The sequence below is a fragment of the Phocoena sinus genome, chromosome 19, assembly GCF_008692025.1.
Source record: "Phocoena sinus isolate mPhoSin1 chromosome 19, mPhoSin1.pri, whole genome shotgun sequence".
Lineage (NCBI taxonomy): Eukaryota > Metazoa > Chordata > Mammalia > Artiodactyla > Phocoenidae > Phocoena > Phocoena sinus.
Genome location: NC_045781.1, coordinates 19,693,559 through 19,715,339, shown reverse-complemented (window position 1 = coordinate 19,715,339; position 21,781 = coordinate 19,693,559). Strand labels below are relative to the sequence as shown.

Here is a 21,781-nt window from a genome sequence, read left to right as displayed (position 1 = left end):
AGAGGTAGGTGTGGGAGAAGGTGGTCACGGAAGACTTCCCGCAGGAGATTTGGTAGGGGTCACAGGGGCAGAAAGAGCAAAGCCCAGAGCTCACGAACTCAAATGCATGTTCAAAGTTGCTATCCACTCCACACACTCTCAGTATACTTTTTCTACTCCAATTTTGCTCTTCAGCATCTTTGGTAGGGGTCACAGGGGCAGAAAGAGCAAAGCCCAGAGCTCACGAACTCAAATGCATGTTCAAAGTTGCTATCCACTCCACACACTCTCAGTATTCTTTTTCTACTCCAATTTTGCTCTTCAGCATCTTTCACTTTCTAGCATGCATATGAATCCTTTATTTCTCACATCTAGGTACTTTTTAATTTCCCGCCCTTCCCTGCAGTGAGGCAAGCTCCACTGAGGAAGAAAGTTTTGTTTGTTTTGCTAGCTGATAGCCCTGGTATCTAGAGCAGTGCCCGGCACATGGTAGGTGCTCAATAAATATTTGTTAAATGAATAAATGCCCAGAGGTGCCAGGCAAGTGACATAAATGAGTGACCTGGGCTTGATATTTACAGCTCTACCTATTGGGATTGTCTTTAATTTCACAAAGAAGAGTCCTCTGTTGTATGTTACTTAAAGCACGCTGCTTCACCTCTGCCTTTTCTTCTTCTTTTCAATCCTTTTTTTAAAGTAACAGTATAGGTAAAAAGAAATGTTTCTTTACTATAATAAAAAGAACACTCCAAATGTAAGGATAAATGCTGGCTGACACTCAGTTTCAATGACAGGTCACAACACGGATTGGTGGGTACTGTGGAAAACTGGAGAACATGTGCCCAGCCTAAAGGGGCAGCCTCCACTCTGCTGCTCCAGTGTCACCAGAAGGGAAAGTTGTGGCAGTGCTGCCACAGCTGCCAATGTTTAAAATGAAGCCAGACATCTGGATCATTTGTGAAACTTCATTATTGCTAAATGTTAACCCTCCAAAATAGAATACTATGTGGGCCCAAACCAAACAAAGCACACTGGGTCCCAGAAGGGCCAGTGGAGCTGCTTGGTTGTAACTCCTGTTCAGTCAGTGGACAGAACACTTGCAGGTACCAGGTGAGCCTCTGCTTTTCCTCTGCCATCCTGGGATCTGTGTGCACACTGCCTACTCCAAGACTGCTTCTTCCCTGTGCCACTGTGCAAAGTCTAAATGTCATCCGCACATAGAGCAGTGGTGGCTCCAGAACCATCGTGGTGAGCTGTCTGAAGGGGTGTCAACTCATCGGACAGGGTATAATTTCAGTCAGTGTGTTCTTGTCTTATTTTAGTTCAACATCATTTCCCAGTTGCAAACCTTTTGAATGACACACGAAATGCAAAACAACATAAAAGGTCCTCCCTGAGGCAGATCTGTGTCCATGTAGAACTTTAATTATTCTTTTTGAATTCTCATCATAATGTGCTACCCCAATTCTGGCAACAACAAAAAAATTAAAAAGTCTGATGGGAAAGATTTGTGTCACCTGTACTAGGGTTTTATTTTTTTTATAATAGTCTTTATATTTTTAGAAGCACTGAACAAAAGGAAGGGCCTTTCTAATCAAGAGTATTCTTTAGATACAGAGCATCAGATAGTATTTGTGATAAATAGAAAATAACTGCTCTTAGAGTCTTCTGCGGTGACATTTAGAATATCACGTTTGTCTTTTGAAAGTATTTTTAGTTACGGTTTGAAGAACAGCATCTCACATACTTGTTGGGTGGGGGAGGGAGAGGGGAAGGAGGATCATTTTAGGAGGTTTAAGATACTAGATTAAAAAGCAAAATTTTCACCGAGAGTGAAGCAGCTAGATTTGGTTAGATTATTTCCTTTACAGATCATTACAGATGATTTGAAGGCCTTTCTGGGGGAATTGACCAGGCCTCCCATCTCAAAGTTTCAGGAAGGGGCTGCTGGGGACTATGCTCGGCCTCTCGCTGTTATGAGCAGGGTGTGTGGAGCCCCGTTCCTCAGTGGGGGCACCCAGAGGCCAAAATCAAGTATCCTTTTCCCTCACCAGACTCATCAAACAGTCCATATGAGATGAAATGTGAGCTCAAGAGAGCTCCATTTTCTTTGAAAGCTATCCAGGGTGGCCTCTAAACGCCAGACCTAAAAACAATATCTTTACAACTGTCAGCCGTAATTCAGCGCGATAATGTAACTACGTTTTTGTTTTAAACCTGACAGCATGTGAAGTTATGACAGACATAAAGCCGGGGTGGAGAGCGGACGAGAGTGGGAGTACGGGTACCCAGGCTGGGTGGACAGTTGGGGGCTGGGGCCGGGACCCTCACAGCAGCATCTGACACCACCTATGTTCCTAGCCTCCCTTTCAAGGGCCTTCTCCTCGACTGATTTGTGTTTTAAACTAAAGCACTTTGTTTGAAGCGGTCCCCTAGATGGTGTGCTGCGGCGCTGCCCTTCGATTCGTATCCACGCCCCTCAAACGGAAGACTGTAAATAAGTTTCTGGCTTCTGCACTTAAATGGAAACCTTTAGTAACCAAAACTAGCTCACCATGGACTTCTCAGCTTGAGACGTCTATTTCTCCAGCAGATGCAAGCGACGGAGTCAGTTATTGCCATTTGCTTTCAACTGACCCTTAGGCAGACGGGAAGAATAGATTCCCTGTTATTTATTTGGGTGTTTTTGGCAATTTGCTGTATATAAAAGCTGTAAGTACAGCAGCAGCTGTACTTTCCCAAAGAAGGGGCTAATAATGCAGATTTAAATGGTGTTTAGCAGGAGCAAAATCTCAGAGACATCAGCAAAGTTCACCTTAATTCAGACTCTATGAACCAACTGTGTTTAGAAGAGTTCAATTTTCCCTTCGTTTGCTTGGACAGCCTAATTCGAAAAGCTCCATCATTTCCCCCTTGGGGCCACGCTTGGCTTAGGGCCAAGAGCAGGCAGGACCTCCTGCCCACCGGTGAACCAGAAGTGCCCCCTCCGTGTCGGTTGTTAGAAAACCGAAGATATGGTGCTTTGCTGGAGAAATATAATAGACAGCTTCACTTTCACACCTCTTAAAAATCTTTTTAAAAATAGTCCCTCTAGCAGGAGGCTTTTTTGGGATGCACTGCTTTACACCTCTATATTTTCAGACTGTTTGGGGAGGATTTTTATATTTGTTGTTCCATTGGCTACGCTGCCAGGCTTGGAAGCCTGGCTGTTGGGGTCACCAGGCAGGCGGAGGACGCCTGGGGCTGGAGGGTCAGCAAACCAGGGTGGCATTTTGCATTTCTTTTCTGAGAAATTCTTCAGGGGCCTTCCGCTCATCTGCTGGCCCGGTTGGGACATTAGCCCTCTGTGATTTCAGGGCCCCAAATGCTTCTTGCCTCTCCCTCCCCACAGGCCACAGGACAACACCTAAGAGGCTCCTCCCTGTTTCGTCAGCCCCGCCCCCAGCCTTCCAACGCTGGATCATCTAGGAAAGCTCCCCCTTTGATCTCTGTTCCTGCTGTGAGTCCTGGCCCTGGCCCTGGAATCTAGGGCCTTCCTCTGAGCCTCAGGGTCCTCCCCACACCTCGCCCGGGAATCTGAACCAAAGCCCCAATGATCCTATAGTGCTAGGAGAGCACTTAGTATATAGAGTGATGACTTCCTAGGTGGTAGCATTCTTTTTTTTTTATTGAAGTATAGCTGATTTATAATGTTGTGTTAATTTCTGCTGTACAGCAAAGTGATTCACTTATACAAATATATACATTCTTTTTCATATGCTTTTCCCTTGTGGCTTATCACAGGATATTGAATATAATTCCCTGTGCTCTACAGTAGGACCTTGTTGTTTATCCTTCCTATATGTAACTTTGCATCTCAGCGGCATGCTTATTATCACACGTTCTTATCATTCTTGACTTTGAGATGCTATCAGCTATACAGTGGGCCATGTTCTGAGGGAAACCATAAATAAGCCCAATATCTATCGTAAGTTGCATTATTAACTTCAGACGTGTTCAGTTTTGAATGTCTGTGGGTCTTAGCACCGAGGCAGCACAGCATTATGGGTTTGTTGAGGAGCAGAACTGATGGCCCAGCCATCTGGAAGGCAGCCTGGCCCAGCGAGCCCCCCCAGTGAGTGCTTGGGATGGGTTCAAGGTGAGTGCAGGTGACTGGGCACAGGTGAGCTCTGCCCATGATGTGATAAGGGACTGTCGTGGCCCTCAGAGTATGACCCTCTGGGCACCACTCTGACCTAGACCTGCAGGCAGAGTCATTACTCACTTGACCAATGGGTGCACAAGAACTGATTGATCTCAAAACTCATGTGTTTGGATTTTCCAAGTGATAACATCTTTCCAAACTGGGCTTAAGAGGAAAGTCAGTCAACCTGCACTGGCCCTATTATACATCACAGCCAGGAGAAATGATTATAATTATTATAAACAATTAGAAGATTATCATTACAAACAGTATTACTATCTTATATATCATACATTATATTACTATTATAACAATTCTTATCACAAATATTAGAAGCAACCGTTTAGGAAATGTTTTCTTTGTGCAGGGAATTGTGTTGGAAGTTTGATATCATCTGAATTACCTCGCTTCTCATAAGAACTGGGTAGTTGGCATGCGTGTACTCACCTTGCTGGTGAGGAGACAGTCTCAGGCAGGTTTAAGCTTTTGTTCTAGGTCATACAGCTGAGAGGTGAGGAAACAAGATTCAAAATTGCCTTCTCCCCACTGTACCGCATTTAGGGACCCCCCCCCCAAGTCAGCTTAAACCGTTTCTAGACAGAAACGTGCTCTGGACCTGAGATCTTCCTGTGTTCTGATTATTTCTTCACCCTTGCAGCCACGCAACGGCCGTGTGCTAGAGAATGGCATGACCTCTGGGAGTGGGGGCTGAGGATGGTGTCCTGACGTATTAAACACCATGTCTTAGGACAGTCTTGATTTTTTTTTTTTTTTTTAAAGAATGGCAGCTGTGCTAGGGAATTGAAGGGATGGAAGTGGCTAAAATATTTTTAAATGCTTTTTTCCACATATAGGCAAGAGGTTATATTGCAAGTTCAATGCTAATTACAGTTATTTACCAAGGAAAAGAATATCCATGTGAAAGAGAAGGAAATTTGGTTCCGAAAGATGCATGCTTGTTTGTGCCGCCCAGCGCGGGTCCGTGTCCGCTGAGGGAGCAGGCAGGAGACGTCTCTGGCTGGTGCACAGGGGCGCTAAATAATTCACAGGTGTCAGACACACAAAAGAATTACGCCTGTCTGACCTATGAGGGGATAAATCCTGCGTCTCTGCTTATGGCCGAGAGATGTGTCTTTAAGTGTCATAAAAATTCAGCATTTTTTCCTCCTAATTGTCTTCTATAATTTTGCTAGATTTATTAAAGTAAGATTTTCTGGGGGGGTTACTTTTTTTCTTTTCACTGGTAGAATGTGCTCTTTAGTATCATTTTACATAATTTAATACAATTTGTTCCATCCATTGATTTTCATGGGGATACAAGCTGTTCGTTTGTGAGAAAGCTGGCATGGGCGTGAGCGTTGGCAAGGAGACCCGTCGAGGAGTCGATCCTGATTTCAAAGTTCTGGGGGCGCTTCGGCCATTTTGAGGCCGGTTCAGTGGAGCTGGGGCTCCCAGGCCTCTCGCATCCCCCTCGGAGACGCGGGTGGAAGGCCACGGGCTGCCCCGTGGGCTTGCGGGGGACGGGGGGGCCCCTACCTGGCGCAGGGGGGCTTTCCTCAAACGTGAAGCCTGACAGAGAAACACAGGTGTTTCTTAATTACTTGTGCAGAAGGGAAGGTAACGCCGGGCGGATGTGCCGGGACCCTGCGTCCCATCCCCAGCAGCCCAGCCAGCTCCCGCCTCCCGGGGCGCCCAGCCGGCTCTGCAGCCTGAAGCCTCATCTTCATGGCCTCCCCTCTTCCCATTGTTCTTTTGTGAAATCAGCCGTGGATATTTAACGAATCAGCCAAATTCTTGAAATGTGGGAAGAGAGGCGACATAATCAGGCTGGTGGTAATTCGTCAAGGCGTTGGGCCCCCAGGTAGTGGAGGCTCAGCTAGTGCTTGCATCTCGGTGGGGCCCCTCTCTGGGCCCACCTAGGCCCCCTCCTGAGGGAGGGACCTGGGAGCTCGGGGCCCCTCCCCCACCCAACTCCCTGTCGGTCCCTCTGACCATTCTATGCTTCTGGGGATAGATCTCAGGTGACACAGGGACAGACGTAGGAAGGTTCTAGGCTGGAAGACAAGAGAACTGGGTTCCAGTCTGCCTCCATTTTGCTGTGTGACCTTGGACAGTTTACTTCACCTCTCTGGGCTGTAGCACCCCACTTAAATTCTGCCTCTCAGGCCCTGTGTACCTTAAAGAGGGTGTCTACAGTCCTTTGGACTCTCAGGTTCTGTGAAGCTCTGAGCTATCCAAGACCTGAGCTGACAGAGACCAGGGCTTCTGCTTTGCTCTTCGCCCAACAGCCCTGCCCGAGACAGGCAGGAGAAACAGGAGGAGAGTGGATGGTGTGGGAGCCTTATTGCACAGACATGACCCCGCTCCCCCATCAGGCGGTTGAGCCCTGCTGCAGGAAGCACACATTCCTGTCTTCGATACTGCTTTTCTGAGTGGCCGTCACACCTCCACCCCAAACCAGTGTCATCCCTAGCCGCCTTGGCTTCCTGTGGGGAGGCCCTGGGGACCGTGGCTGTCATGTCACACAGACTGACAGGGACACAGCCCCCTCTTGGGTGGAAGCCTCTGTGCACAAGGGTGCCCCAGACAGTGATGAATCATCTCCTCCCCGCAGCCCTGGGGAAAGCTAAGTAGGCCAAATGAAATGATCTGAGCTGGCCGCTGGCCAGGGCGGCAGGGCTAATCCTTGCCTTTGTGGGAGAGCCTGGGGCCGGGGGGTCTGCCACCAGTCACAGCCGCCTGTTATGGCGCTGGCCCAGGGGCCCTGCCACCACCCCAGGGGCCTCCGAGGCCTCCTGATCGCCCCAGCGCTGCCTCTCCTAATCCCTGCACTTCTGAACCCTCACACAGACCGCAGCTGCCTCCGCCTGCACCGAGGAAGTGGAAAACATGACACCGCGTAGCTCCTGTCCATCCAGGAGTCACGTTGGGGCACCTACTGAATGCCCATTCCTGTGGGAGGGGTTGTTATCAGAGAAAGAGGGGAGACTGGGACCCTCTGCAGCCGCCGAGTAGACACTTAGTGCCTGGAACAGGGAGGGCACCAGGTAAGTGTGAGCAGTTCTCACAGTGCCAGGCACCGGGCTGAGCACTTTCCTTCCAGATCATTACAGCAACCCTATGAAGTGGGCATCCTTATTACCTGCATTTTATAAATGAAAGGCTGAAGCTCAGAGAAGTCAAGAAACTTGCCCAAGGTTACAGAGCTGGTGAACAAGGCAGCCCTCCTGGGCTTTGGCCCTGCTTGTGGCCCGGAATCTGCTGGGAGTCTGTGTCCACCAGACACTCCTGTACCACTCATAAACCAATGCTCTTATCCAGCCCAGGGCTGGGCAGGCGTATGCCAAGGCCAAGAGGAATGAGAGACCCCCCTGCGCAGGAGCTCACAGTGACCCAAGCACAGTGGGCCCTGCTCGGCCCAGACCCAACAGATCTGAGCAACCCGGCCCCAGTCCAAAACCGAAGAGAATGCCAGTTAGTGAGCAGACACCAGGGCGCTGTGCCGAGGAGTAGGGCCTGGCTCAGCCTGAACTGTGAGGAAGTGCTGACCTGGAAAATGCACTTTGGGGTGGGGGGTCATCGTCTTTACAAGTTCATCTGTTGAGGTAGAGTGTGAGAGGCACCGTGGGCCTGCCTGAGAGCACCTGGGGCTGCAGCTGCTACCCATGCTGGGCTGGGCAGGTGGGAGAGACTGCAACATTCATTCAATTATTCATTCAGCAAACACCGCATCCTTACTGGTGCCCAGCACTGGGCCAGGCAGGGGACACTCCAAGGTGACCTGAGCAGGCAAGGGCCCTGCTCTGATGAAACTTATATTCAGATGAGGGGAGATGGACCATGAACTCGTAAATGAACGTGCAAAAGAGGTCATTTCAAATAGTATTGTGTGTATGAAGAAAACAAACAAGGGAATAGGGTTAGTAAAGATCTTGGTCATTCATACATTCACATATTCATTGAACAATGTTTATTGAGCACCTTGTATATCTCAAGCACTTTCCAGATGTGGGGTACCTCGGTAAATAAAACAGCCAAAAGCCACGCTCCCAATGAGGTGTCCTGCGTGTGTGTGTGCGTGTGTGTAGTTTGTGTGCACATGTCTGCCTTGGCAAGGCTGTGTGCCTGGGCACACAAGAACATGGGTTTCCTGGAAGAGAAAGGAGACCCCAGGCGGGAACAAGAGTGGGGCTCAGCTTCCCTTTCAGGCCTGGCCTGCAGACCCTGCCAGCAGCTTCTGCTGAGAGGAAGCTTTGAAAAACCCTCTGTTCCCCAGAAAGCGCTCCTTGGCACAGGCCTGGTCTTCCTATGGGAGGGCTCCTCCCACCTTCCATCATAGCCTAGGTCATTGTCAGGACTCGCCACTGGGCCAAGGTCATCACAACCCATCCCAGGGCTGCAAGTTAGGCTGGCCTAGGCACCACAGGGAGGCTCCTTTTTATTGCTCACCCAGCCACTTGCTGAAAAATTAATTTGCAAATGAATCACATTTACTGAGACCTTCTGGATCAGACAACAGATGCAGCCTGGCCTGTTCCAGAAGACCATCCAGAGAAGAAATCCTAAAAACTAAAAGCTTCCGTGGACAAAAAGGCTCCCGCTGGCCTGGCCGAGCTTCACTCCCAGTTTGAGCTCCTCACTCGAGGTGTGCCGCTGGATATTTGGAAGCCTTTCCTGGAAACAGAGACTACAGGCTCCAGCCTTGCAAGTGCTCCTGGAGTGGAGGCTGGGCGAGGCAGCCGGGCACTCCCGGCCGGCTCTCTGGATTAGTTCTCCTGGAGCCCCTCGGAAGCAACCAGGAGCCGGCTCTCCCCTCCCTGACCATCTGCTTGAAGCATCTGGTGATCAGGTGCAAGCCCCACACTGGAGCATTCAAGCTGAAATGTGCAGTCACCTTGCCACCCACACTGGCTTTTGTTACACCGCCAGGCTGCCCCTCTTTGTGTTGGGGAGAACAGTTTTGGGCTGGAAATCCGACTGCCGGTGCCGGGAGTTCGCCATGGCTGCGCTGAGATCCTGCAGCCCGTGGCAGGTCCAGCCTCCAGACCTGAGTCTCCCCTCCTGCCAGGGTCTGTGGACATGTCTTCAGCGAAAGGCTGGGACTTTTGACAGCGGAGCAAAGATTGTTCTTTGATGTTCCCTTTACCCAGCTGGGTCGAGCCAGTTGCAAATATTTGGATCCTCCGGTAGAGGAGAAAGGCCCATCAGCTTTCTCTGGCCCACCTTTATTGAATAAAGAAAGAGTGGGTCGCTCCCATTGCCACTGCTAGTCTTGAGTGAACTGTGACTCCTTAGAGGGTGATTCTCTGGGGCCACAGGTGAGGGGGGCAGGGGAGAAGGCTCCAGACCCGCTCCTGAACTCACTTCCTTCTGCTGTGCTAACCCGGGTATCCTGCGGGCCACGCAGGTGTCCGCATTGTTGAAAACATCCTCCACCTCAGCTAGCACTCCGCCAGCAGAGCACTCAAGAAATAATGGGGGGCAATTCTCCTCAAGAGAGAACACTTCCCTTTCTGAGCCACTGAGGACTCAGCTGATAGCTGGAGACTCAACTGTGAGAAGAGGAGCTCTTGTTTGCTTTTTGGGCGTGTAAAACATGGCCCCAAATGCCACCTCCCAAGGCCTCCCAGGGGGGCCTTCCTCAGGGGTGCCAGAGCTCACGGTCTGCATTTACAGGCGCCCCTCCTGGAGAGGGTCCAAGGTGAAAGGTCTTGGAAGACCTCACAGAGAAGAGAATGAGCCTCTGTTTGAAATTTTTAAACTGTAGCTTTTGGAAACCGTCTCCTTTTTATGGGTTTTTAATTGTTTGGTGTGATAGTAAAGACGATAGTGATGTCCTAATGTTTGTTGGGAATGCATTTTCTATTCCTCTTTCTAGATTAGCCATGCGCATTACTCTGGAATGTTCTTACAGGAAGACATGATTCTGCGAAAACAAGAAGCCCTGCCCAGGCCCCAATCTATGTGTGTTCACTCCTTCCAAGGAGCTTTGCCAATGCTAATCATAACCATCAGTTGCTGAGGCCCCTGCCTGTGGAAATTAGTGTGAGATTTTGTTCTTGAAAGGTACAGAGAAAAAAAAAAAAGAAAGAAGTCAAAATCTCAGTCAGGCTCCATCAGTCGGTCTCAATCCCAAGGTATTTTCGCTAGAAGATGGGGAAGTTGAGTGCTTGGGTGTGGGGCTAGGATGTGGTGGGAGACAGGAAGAGGACCAGAAATGAAAGGCCAGGCCAATCATGTCACAGGCCCTATGACTCCTGGACTGCCACCTGCCACTATTCGGCCGGCCACCCTTTGGCTTCCAAACACTTTCCAATAAGGTGATCAAAGAGAAAAATGGTCCATTTTAAGGGTGAATTTTTAGAAACTTTAAAAATTTCACAATTACTTCACTTCCATAGTGGGAAAATACAAGAAAATCTTCCATTTTAGATACTGGACTGAAAACTGACATTGTTCAAAGGTAGAGAAGAAGCTGAGGCTAGTTTCAGACATAATCTAGCTTTTAAACGTTTCCATATTATGGCTTCAGTATGTCAATAGTAGATTTTAAACACACCCCAAGGATCTCTGATTTTAAAGATATAACTTTCCCCCCCTTTTAACCAGCACATGCATGTAACATGTGGTGCCATTTCCCTCATAAAGTACTGCCATCCTGTGTACACGTGCCCTTGCTGACGTTCCCCTGCCCCTACCCCACCATAGCCCCTTCCCAGGAGCAGGGGTTGCAGGAAGGTCAATTCTGTTTCATCCTTGTGCTAGCTTGGCAGTCTACCTCTACTGGCATCAGAGTCTTAAACATCTTTTTCTCCCACATCTTGGTTGAGCATAGAGATGAGGTCCCACTGGCTTAAGGCGCGGTGCTGGCTTTCTCTGACGGTTGTGCCGTAAGTTAGCAGGATAAGTTTGACAGTAATTTAATTTTCATTGACAAATGCTGTCATAATATTGAGAAAAAAGTGATATATTGTATCAACAGTAGTGGTCGACGCTCAGCCAGTCATATGGACTGGGCGAGCGCCATATGCTTCTTCCAAACTCGCCTTGGAAAGCTCTGGCTAAGAACTCGACAAGCTTAAGATACCAGTCAGGAAAAACGATTACCCTTGAGAGGTTCTTGCCACGTTTCCAGTTTCCTCATTTCCTAGGGGAAAGGAGAGACCCTTTCCTGGGGCAGCCATATACTTACCATCATGGGCATCAGCAAGGCTCCGCTATACCCCCGGTAGTTCCTCTCACGCATCCCAAAGGCGTTAGCCAAGGAGTGTCTCCCATGCACCAGGGCCAGCGGCAGACAAGCAGATCCCCTGCCGACAACTGGAATAGCCCAGGGTCCTGCAATGATGAAACACCATTGATTTCCTGTTGGTTTGTGTTTGTCCCCTCTGCGGTTCCCTCCACTTAATGCCGGTGGATGTGCGTCTGTGTGTGTGAATGAGGCCAGGACCCGAGTCTAGCCTGCATTACAAACTCAAACAATCGGACGAGAAAGGGGATAGGATTCTCATCCTGGGAATGCAACTCACCATCTCCATATCTCCAAAGCCCCTTCTGGGCCAATCTCAAAAGCGAGTAGATTAAGTGTGAGTGTTTGTGTACCTGGTGCGTGTGTGTCTGACAGAACTCTTGGCCAAAATTTCGGTTAGATGATTCGAGCAAAAGTGTGATTAAGTCAATCTTCATTTGCTCCATTTTCTTAGCACCGAACTTATTTTAATTTAGCTACTGTTTTCAGAAAAAGCAATTGATGGGCAAAGTTATAAACGGCCTGGAAAAGAAGAACAGAGCGCGCGCGTGTGTGTGTGTGTGTGTGTGTGTGTGTGCCCGCGTGCGCGCCTGCATTCAGGGACACAGCATCCCTGTGCACATTCAGCTGGTGTCCTTGTCTGACTTGCCAAACACGTGGGGACCTTCCATTCTCTGAAGGATTCCCATCCCAAACAGCACTAAGTAAAGAAACAGGCATATGGCGTGTACTGGACACGGCTCAGTGTTGGCACGGGCCATCCGCTGTGGTGAACAGGTATCTGGAAAAGACGACGGTCCCATCCTGCTCTTTTCGGAGCTTATCATTTATTTGGCTTTTGTTGTTGCTGTTGCTGTTGTTTTGTGTTTATTATTATCTTAACAAAGGGAGGGAGAGTGTGCAGTTCAGAGCACTGGGCACTGGTACAACTGCTCTCCAAGATGGCTCCCTGCCGGGGCTGGAAGCTGCCCTCTCCTTCCACGCGGATGGGGTCTTGGCTCCCCGGGGCTCCGGCTGGGAGCAAGGAGCGCCCCAAGAGTTAGGGGGAGCATCTAAGAGCAGATGGTTCTCTGAGGCAATGAGAGCTCCTGGGTGTGGCTGAGGGTGTCCTTGGTCTCCAAAGAAAGTGTGGACTTGAAAAAGCAGGCAGATTGGAGGAGCAGCTGCCCTCCTTGTGGATGGCATCCGCTGGTGGCTGCGTGGAGAAGCGCTCCGGACTGCCTCCCATTACCATTTCATTATGAGACAGCAGATCCGTGCACAGATCCATACGCTGCCTCTTGGATGGGGATTCCAAACACAGCAGGACACTGCAGAGAGAGCTTACCTCCTCTCCTGCCTGCTGGACACCCAGCTCCCTGCCATGTGGCGCTTTCTGAGCTGGCAGTTTCGGACTCACTCCAGGCAACCCGGATGATGGGTGCAGCCCTTCTGTGGGCCTCTCACGAGCTGCAAGGTGCCAGAAGTGTTCCTGAGAGAAGGTATTAAGAACGGCCCAGCTTAAGTGCATTTTCTCACCCCAATACCTCTGGCCTTTGGCATGTTGCTCAGTGGGGTCACCCAACTTCAGGATGGTGGCCAGCCCCATAGGAATTGCGGGCTTGGCCACCATCATTTTAGAGATAAAGGAAATGAGATCATCTGGGTCACTAACACACGGAGAAGGCGAATCGGAGGCCTGTTTGCTGAGTCTGTGATGGGTCGTCATCTTCCTCTGGTGGAGGTGGGACCAGATGGCTGCCCAGGCGCCACCATTCCTGAGTGCCGGCTCCCTCCTCCTTGGGCCTCCATCTCCTTGTGGATAAAACCAAAGGGTCAGGTTGCATTGCTTGTTAAAGGGTGATAATTCTGCATGTTCTTCAAGCAAGGAGCTTCCCTCTCTTTACCAACCAGCAGACTTCTTGATCACCTCTATGCTTAAAGAGAAAAGTCTACAAGGTGGAGGCAATGAATAACATTATTCTTTCTGCCTATTTAAACCCATTTTGTGGCGTTAGTTTTCCCCCACCCACGTAGGGTAAAATCTAGGAGAAGTCAGGGCTGGCTGTATGGCCACAGCAGGTGTTTTCCCCTGGGCTGGGTGCTTTCTGGGGTTCTCTGCAGACTGTCTTGCATCTTCAGGGTTCGGTCACCTACGGTTTTAGAATGTTCTCTCTGTTGACTGCCAGCCCCTCAGATACTGAATTCCGTAGTAAACATCCAGTCTCTTCCTATTGAGGTTGTCCTTCCAGTGGCTTCTGGGGCCGAGTCTTTTACAGTGGATTTTTGCAGGGGCTCCCTTTCATAGTGACCCACATCTGGACCTTGAGAAACAACTTTTCATTTGTTCCAAATATCTTTGGAAATGGAACCACTCCCCCACATGGCTCCTCCCCTCGGCCTGCCATCCCTGCAGCCTCCAGCCTTTCGACTTTTCTAAGCTGGGTCCTGAAGTGGTCTCATGTGCCACTGATGCCAAGGGACACGGGACAGGCTCACTTTGAGGTTCCATTCACTAAGCTTGAAAGGGAGGAAGCAGCCCCTGTCCCTCCCCCGTGGAAGGAGGGCTGATGACCAGACCGTACCAGCAACATGCCCCAAAGAACGACTCTACCATGCAGATCTCTGCCTTTTCAAAGTCAACCCTCCTAGAGCCTCAATTTGGGGGCTGATATGGGAGTTTGGACACTTCCTTGCCAGTTGACATCTCATTTTGGATAAAACAAGTGTTTATCCCTTTTGTTTTGTGGGTAGCCTTTTGGAGTTTCCATCTAAAGAGCAACAGAAATGCATGTTTTAACATACTGCTCACTTGATTATCAAGAAGCTCTTCTTAGAATCCAAAGTCAAATCTCTTCTTCTAGAATCTCAGGCCCTTTCCTCCTTTCAGATGCTTGGTTAGAGCAGCTTATTAGTTTCCACTTTCAGTGACCTTCTGGTATTAAAATTGATGAAGGTTGTAACCTCTCAAACTGCTCTTCTGAGGAAGGCTGTGTCTTCTTTGTGGTGAGGGTTAAACAAGGCAGCAAGGTATTTCCAAAGGTTCTGTGCAAGGCCAGTGCTGTGTGGACAGAATGGAAGGCTTCTTCCCTCTGTCCTTTGCTTTTCTGCCGGATGTTTAGGACAACACAGAACAGCATAAACATCCGGTGGCTTCTTCATGGACCACCCAGAAGTGGCCCAGCCAAGCCCTGAAGTCTCTTCCCGGAATTTTCCAGTCAGAAAACCTTGTGGGGCTGTAGGGTCGTCCTGTCGATGCTGCTTCTGATCTCTGGGGAATATCAAGGCTAAACTTGATGGAAGGCCTGAAAGTCCTGGCTGGTGTAGCTGGTCCTCTCTAGGGCCTGGACCCTGACCCAGACCTCTGTTTGTTTTAGCATGTCTCCTGCACCTGTCATGACGGCTTTTAGGGTCGTGGTATCCAGTATCGCTCGGCTCTCTGACCCTCTGAGAAGGAGATCTTGTGGGCTCCTGAGGGAATTGGAAGGTAGCCATGAGCCAGACTAGCACAAGTGCAAAACTTAAATATCTTTAGGGTCAAAAGCAGAGCACACCGGTGTACTTAACAATTGGAATCTCCTTCCAGTTAACGAATTCTTTCTTCAGGTATGTCAAAACTACCTACCTAGCTTTTAATTTTAGATAGTGTATTTTTAATTCTAAAATTTTCACTTCATTTCTTTTATAGATTCCGATTTTCTGCCAAAATTCTTCACCTTGTCATCTGTTTTCTTAACTATATTAATTACTGTTATTTTAAAGTCTGTAAAGTCTCTCTTTAATTCCATACCTGTAGCTTCGGTGGGTCTGTTTCTATTACCTGCTGTCTCATTTTTTAATCCCTATTTTTGTTCATTTGGTCTTATTTCATGGTGTGCCTGGTAATTTTTTTAATTAATTAATTATTATTTTGTTTATTTTTGGCTGCGTTGGGTCTTTGTTGCTGCATGCGGGCTTCCTCTACTTGTGGTGAGCGGGGGCTACTCTCCGTTGCGGTGTGTGGGCCTCTCACTGAGGTGGCCTCTCTTGTTGCGGAGCATGGGCTCCAGGCACACAGGCTCCAGTCGTTGTGGTGAGCGGGCTCCAGAGCGCAGGCTCAGTAGTCGTGGTGCGCGGGCCTGGCTGCTCCGCGGCATGTGGGATCTTCCCAGACCGGGGCTCGAACCCATGTCCCTTGCATTGGCAGGTGGATTCCCAACCACTGCGCCATCAGGGAAGGCCCTGTCTGGTAATTTTTAATTAAATGTCAAACATTGTGTTTAAAACTTTTAGAAAATTTTAGCCTCTAGATCAGCACTGCTGAATAGGAATAGAATGTGAGCCACACATGTGATTTTAAGTTTCACGGTAGCCACATTAAAGAAATACAAAGGAACAAGATATAGTTTATTTAACATTAGTTGTCAAAAATATAATCATTTGAAAATGTAACCCATATAAAAATATTTATGAGATATTTTATGATTTTTTGTACTAAGTCCTGGAAATCCAGTGAGTATTTTATACTCACGGCACAGCTTAATTCTGACAAAGTCACATCCCAAGTGCTCAGAAGGCACTTGTGGCTTGTGACTACCATATTGGACAGCACAGCTGTAGATGACGCTGCCTCCTTCTAGGGAAGATTTACTTTTGTTTCCAGAAGGCCATTAGTCTCGGGGAAGATCACCTTAAGCCAATAAGAAATTGGGTTTGTTTATTTTCTATCTGCCCTTTCTTCTAAGTGTGTCCCTGCAGGAGTCATAACTGAAAGCATTGGGTATTTACTGGTACCTTCCACCTTGCCAGGCCCTGAATTCTAATTTTTATCTCTTTGGTCCCTTGGAAAGCTCTGGGTAGCTTCCCAGTGTCTCAGCTGCCACTTGTAAATACACAACTGCCTCAAGGGGAAAAGAAATGCCAAAACCAGGCCCAGCTCTCCTGTTCCCTTCTTGCTAGAATCTGGGCCCCTCAAGTCCTGGCTTCTTGCATAACTTTCTTATGCCTTAAAATAATTTACACCCACACACACACAATTTTATGATGCAGTTTTTTTCTATTTGTTCTCATTGGGACCATTGATTTGATACAAGCCTTTTGCCACAACCAGAAGTCGAAGTAAAATAACATGTTAACAAACAGAAACCAGATTTTTTTTTTTTTTTTTTCTGTTTGGCAATCAGTACTGTTGAGCCTTTAAAAACAGACTTATTTCTCTCCCTCTGATTCAGCACACCCAAATCCCTAGGGAATAAGATTATTTTCCCAATTCTAAGGATCGAGGCATAATGAGTTTATTCCTAGGAAGAGTCAGGGACAAGATCCAAACCCAGTCTGTCTTTGTTCTCAGCCCAAGAGCTTCCCACCTGCTCCACCTTACCCACTTGCATGGCAGGGAGGCTTGCTGACCTGGCATTCCTCAGTGACTCCCAAATCTCCATCTCTGTGCAGGGCTTCCACTTGAGAACATAGAGAAGTGGCAGACTTGGTAGTTATTCTGGGCAAGACAGCAGGAGTCACACTCAAAGGACACTCATTCCTCATGTAGCGTTTATTGAGATATTGCTTTGTACCAGACCCTGTTCTAGGCCATGTGGGAGAGACAGGATGACGTCATTCACAGCCCTGCCACTGAGGACATGTTGTTCACCTGCACAGGTCTGGTACCACGACCCTACCAGGAGCCTAGAAGCAGAGTTCTGGGAAACTTACCATCCTGTGAGGCTGTACACGTTCCCGTGTACGTGCAGCTCCTGTCCCAGCTTCAGTCTGGGTTAGTTACCTCTGCATTGGCAGCTGCGACCTGCCCACACCTAGGGCATAATGACATTTCAAGTATAAAATATTTAAATAAAGGATTTTATGATGCGAGTGAACTAAGATCTTTGACATTAATAGAAGTTTTCGTTTTTAACAATAAATATGTAAGTTAATTGAAACTTACTTTTAATTCACTGCTTTTAACCTGATATGTTTTCCTTTTTTAAAAAAGAAATCGGGCTTCCCTGGTGGCGCAGTGGTTGAGAGTCTGCCTGCCGATGCAGGGAATGCAGGTTCGTGCCCCGGTCCGGGAAGATCCCACATGCCGCGGAGCGGCTAGGCCTGTGAGCCAAGGCCGCTGAGCCCGCACGTCCGGAGCCTGTGCTCCGCAACGGGAGAAGGCCACAACAGTGAGAGGCCCACGTACTGCAAAACAAAACAAAACAAAAAGTATGAAAAATGAAAATTTGTGACTTACAAAAATAAAATGAAGAAAGGAAACAGAGGCAATTTGATTCCAAGTCTAATTAGTCAATATCACTGTCTTTAAGTATTTAAATAAATGTTTATAAAAAAAAAAAAAAAAAGAAATCAACTATGTTTTCTAGAAATAAGAGCAACCTTTACTTTTTTCTTGTCCAATTATTAAAAAATAGGAGAAAACATTCCCAGCCATTTCTCACTACATGAAGACTGCCACAGTTTGGGTTTATTTCCTTTTAGGTTTCTTCCTGTGCTACCTTTTACGTAATTATAATCATACCGTACATATGACTTTGTACGGACTTACATAAAAGGCCAGGACTTTTATGTAATATATACGTGTAATATGAACATTTTCTCAAATTATTAAAACTCTTTGAATGTCCAAAGTTATGGTTGTAATAAAATATCCTATTTGGGATTTTATAGTCATTTCTCCTATTGTTGAATATTTAGGTTGTTTCCTGCTTTTTTAGTTTTACAGATGTAATGCAGGGAATGTCTTTGGACATAAAGGTAGCCCCCCTTAATCCCCCTGTGCCCTCACACTTTAGATTATTTTTCTAGAGCAGATTACTAGAAATGGAGTTACTGAATCAAATAATAGAATATTTTTGTGCTCTTTAACTTATTTTAAGCATTGAATATACTCCTCAGATGGGCAGTCACTTCACCCCAAATATCAGACATGGTGCGAGGCAGGAGGACTTGGGCAACTTCTTGTGGCAGAGACCCAATGTCTGGCTGAAGGTGGGGCACCCCTAGAGAGCCCCGAGCTGTGAGTGGAAAGGGACCCCGACTGCCAAGGGTTAAGCGTAAGATTAGTAAACCAAAGGAAGGCCAGTGTGTTGAGAGTGAAGATAACGCGTGCAGGAAAACCTTTTGGGAAGAAAGTAAAATCAAGTCTGCGGGAGTACCTCACTCTTTCAATGACTGTACTGATGGGGGCTGTTGCTGATATGGTGTGTAAATTGAATTTTGGCAACCGAATCCCCTTTTAGAGACACTGAGCTGAATCCTATTTTAGATTGGTGACTCATATAAGGAACCCCGTGGTGACTATAAATCAGAAAGTTCGTTTGCAATGCAAATCGTCCTTTCCTGAGTAATCTTCAGCTCCTAATTTTACAAATTGTGTATTGTAAATTTTTTATTTTTGTATATTGGTTTCTGCAAAGTATACTTGGAGGTCACTCAGGGTCCGTTTCAGCCATGGGGTTTGTGGGTCTTCGTGAGAGAAAGTTCTTCTATCGGATCAGCCCCTGAGGGATGGCAGCCTGCCCTCTACCTCTGGCTGTCAGTTGAGTCCCTACGATAATGGAATCACTCCCAGGACCAGCAAATGGAGAAGGAAGTGCCCGACAGGTTTGAGGGAGACTGACAGGTGTTAGGTGGCTAGAAGGTCAGGGAGACTAGGGAAAACACAGATCTGAGAGCCCTGAGCTCCCAGTACAAGCGGAAAGCCAAATGATCCTGAAGTGGGGCTGAAGTTTCAGAAGGCAACCTTGTTCCTCACAAGTTCCTGCAGGGGGTTCAGCTCTGACAACAGATTAGATCCCACTCAGAAAGAAAACGTGTGCTGCGGGATGTTGCAGTCTGGTTTGAGCTGATGTTACAGAGGGCTTTGTCTGAGGGGGAGGCAGATGAGCCAGCAAATGCCTCCTTTGACTCCTTCCGTGAGGGATCAAGCGTCTGTAGACTGTATCTCTTTGCCAGAAGGGGAGAGGTAGGGCTGCAGGGTACACTGCCCAGCTCCCTAAGGGACATGACCGAGGCCTGTGATTTACAGTAGCCTCAGCCCTGGGGTTTTCTTTTACCCTTTCATGTCAACACCAAGAAGCCACGGAGTTGGCTCTTAGAAATTCAACAAAGTGCAAAAGATACATCTTAAATCATGATCATGTTTAAAATATTTCTAATGACTGACTTGACTTCATAAATAAAACCAGCTTTGCATAAATTAATGAAATATTTGCACCGGGTAGCGTGGTAATTTCCCAAGTTCTTGGGGACCCTGTGGCGAGGTGGGTGCTTCCTCTGCTGAGTTCACAAGTCTAACCTTTCAACTGAGGTTGTGTCCTTCTTACCAGCCTTGAATGCTGAAAACTGCTAAAATGTTACTGAACTTTGCAAGTTACTGTGTTTGCTGGGGCATTGTCCAAACCTCCAAACCTAACTGGAAGTAGGAGTGGTAGAAAACCCCAAGACCCAAACTCAACTTTGGGAAGATTTGGAAAGAGTACCACGAGCCATGTCCCTGCTAGGGCTTGTTGAAGACTCACACAGTGTATCAGTAATTATTTAACAATCAAGGTGTCCCAAACTTTTATACAGTGTTTAATTTACATTGATTTCTCCACTTTACATGTAGTAATTAATTTTGTCTTACTGACAGATGATTCTCAATGACTGATTTCAAGGGACATTCCTGACAGGTACTTTTTAACCCTTTGTTTTCCTTCGGAAGCCTTTTTCTACTCTGGGGTGCTGTCATGGGCAGCACAGGGATTTCTGGAAGGGGGCCTTCGGGGAACAGCTATGTGGAAGTGGGAGGTGAGAGGCGAGTTTTCATGTAGCTCATAGATCTATTTAGAGTCACTTTGGGGTGGAGCATGTGGATCTGATCAGGGGGGCTTAGAGCTCCCCCAGTTAACTTTTTGCTCCCTTTAAGAGTTGGCCCATGCAGATACTGCCCTAGGCCATACTTGAATAGGCTCCAGGGTGTAAGAAGGATTTTCTAGCTTTAGAAGACAAAGTAGAAATCCCCAAATTTGCTTTGAATGAAAAATTGAAGGATTTAAAGACAATTTTAAGACAAGTATTTTTTTGCTTTCTGTTTATGCCTTTTCCCTTATAACGCGCAAGAGTTATAAAAGTCTTCGTAGGGGGCCTCCCTGGTGGAGCAGTGGTTGAGAGTCCGCCTGCCGATGCAGGGGACACGGGTTCGTGCCCCGGTCCGGGAAGATCCCACATGCCGCGGAGCAGTTGGACCCATGAGCCATGGCCGCTGAGCCTGCGCGTCCGGATCCTGTGCTCCGCAACGGGAGAGGCCACAGCAGTGAGAGGCCCGCGTACCGCCGAAAAAAAAAAAAAAAAAAAAGTCTTCGTAGGGTGGAGAGAGCTGCAGAAATGACAATTACATGGCAGTGGAGCCACAGGTCCTAAGCCAGTCCTGTGTTCCAGTTTTATCTGAACATGGTGTGCTTGTTCACGTCGGTTACCTCTGGGCCATGTTGGCGGAGGGCCCCTGATGCCAAAACAGGGCAGGTTGCAATTCTGCTATGTTCTTTTTTTAAAAAAAATTTCCTTCTGTCTTTCATCCCTATTTTGTAGTCTCTGAATATTAATTCATAGCTATTGGATTTAAGACATGAACATCTCCAGGGATAGAATTACAAAAATGGAGAGGGAAGTTACAGTGGACACTTCTTTTTAAAATCTGATTTTTGAATGAATGCTTTGCACCTTTGCATTGCAGGAGATGACCACTGGGCAATATTTTTATTATTAATGAGGAAGACATATATCCTTCGTTTTGCAACTTTCCATCCTAAATGACCTTTTAAATTTGGATACTATCCAAGTCACATTTTAATATCAATGAATGATGGAAAAGGTAAATGAGGTTCAAATTATTCTAACACACACATGTTAGAATCTATGTCTATAGCTGTATCTTCTCCATAGGCTGGCCATAACTTTATGAGTAGGGAGGGATTTTTAACACCAACCCTGTAGATGAACCTTGTGTGTCGGTGGCTGCATCCCGCTCAGATGGCAGTCACTGCCCTGTAGCATGGAGCTTCCCCTAAACACACATAGTTCTGACTATTGGTCATTGCTCTGATCCTTAGTATTATTTTTGTGTTCCCAAGAATGAAGAAGCATTTGTCTGGCAAATACTAAGACATTTTTGGAGAGTTCCCCAGGACTTTGCCCAGCCTGGTTCTTTCCTGGGTCAGACTCAGGTCAGAGTTCTGAGGACAGCAGGTCCCAGATCTGGGTCACCATCTTCTTCCGGCTCCTGCTACCACGTCTGCAGCTCTTCTCTGAGGGCGAGAGTTGGGCCCCTTTGGGGATTTCTGTCATTATCGCTCCTGAGTCCCGTGTCCCTCGATATTTCGTCAGAGAAGGTACTCAGATCTGGTTTGGCTTGTAGTAACAAAGGT

At 47.6% G+C, this 21,781-nt stretch overlaps 1 protein-coding gene across 3 annotated transcripts in view; it reads left to right on the top strand.

Moving 5' to 3' along the window:
- Positions 1-21,781, top strand: part of ZNF536 (zinc finger protein 536) — a 418,033-nt gene that overhangs the window by 334,466 nt on the left and 61,786 nt on the right. The window contains exon 5 of one of the 3 annotated variants that reach the window (XM_032613633.1): positions 20,008-20,047. The exons of the other annotated variants lie outside the window; for them this stretch is intronic. Coding sequence (XP_032469524.1) covers positions 20,008-20,021 — 14 coding nt within the window. The 3' untranslated portion in view covers positions 20,022-20,047. The remainder of the gene's footprint in view (positions 1-20,007; positions 20,048-21,781) is intronic. 3 annotated transcript variants of the gene reach the window in all.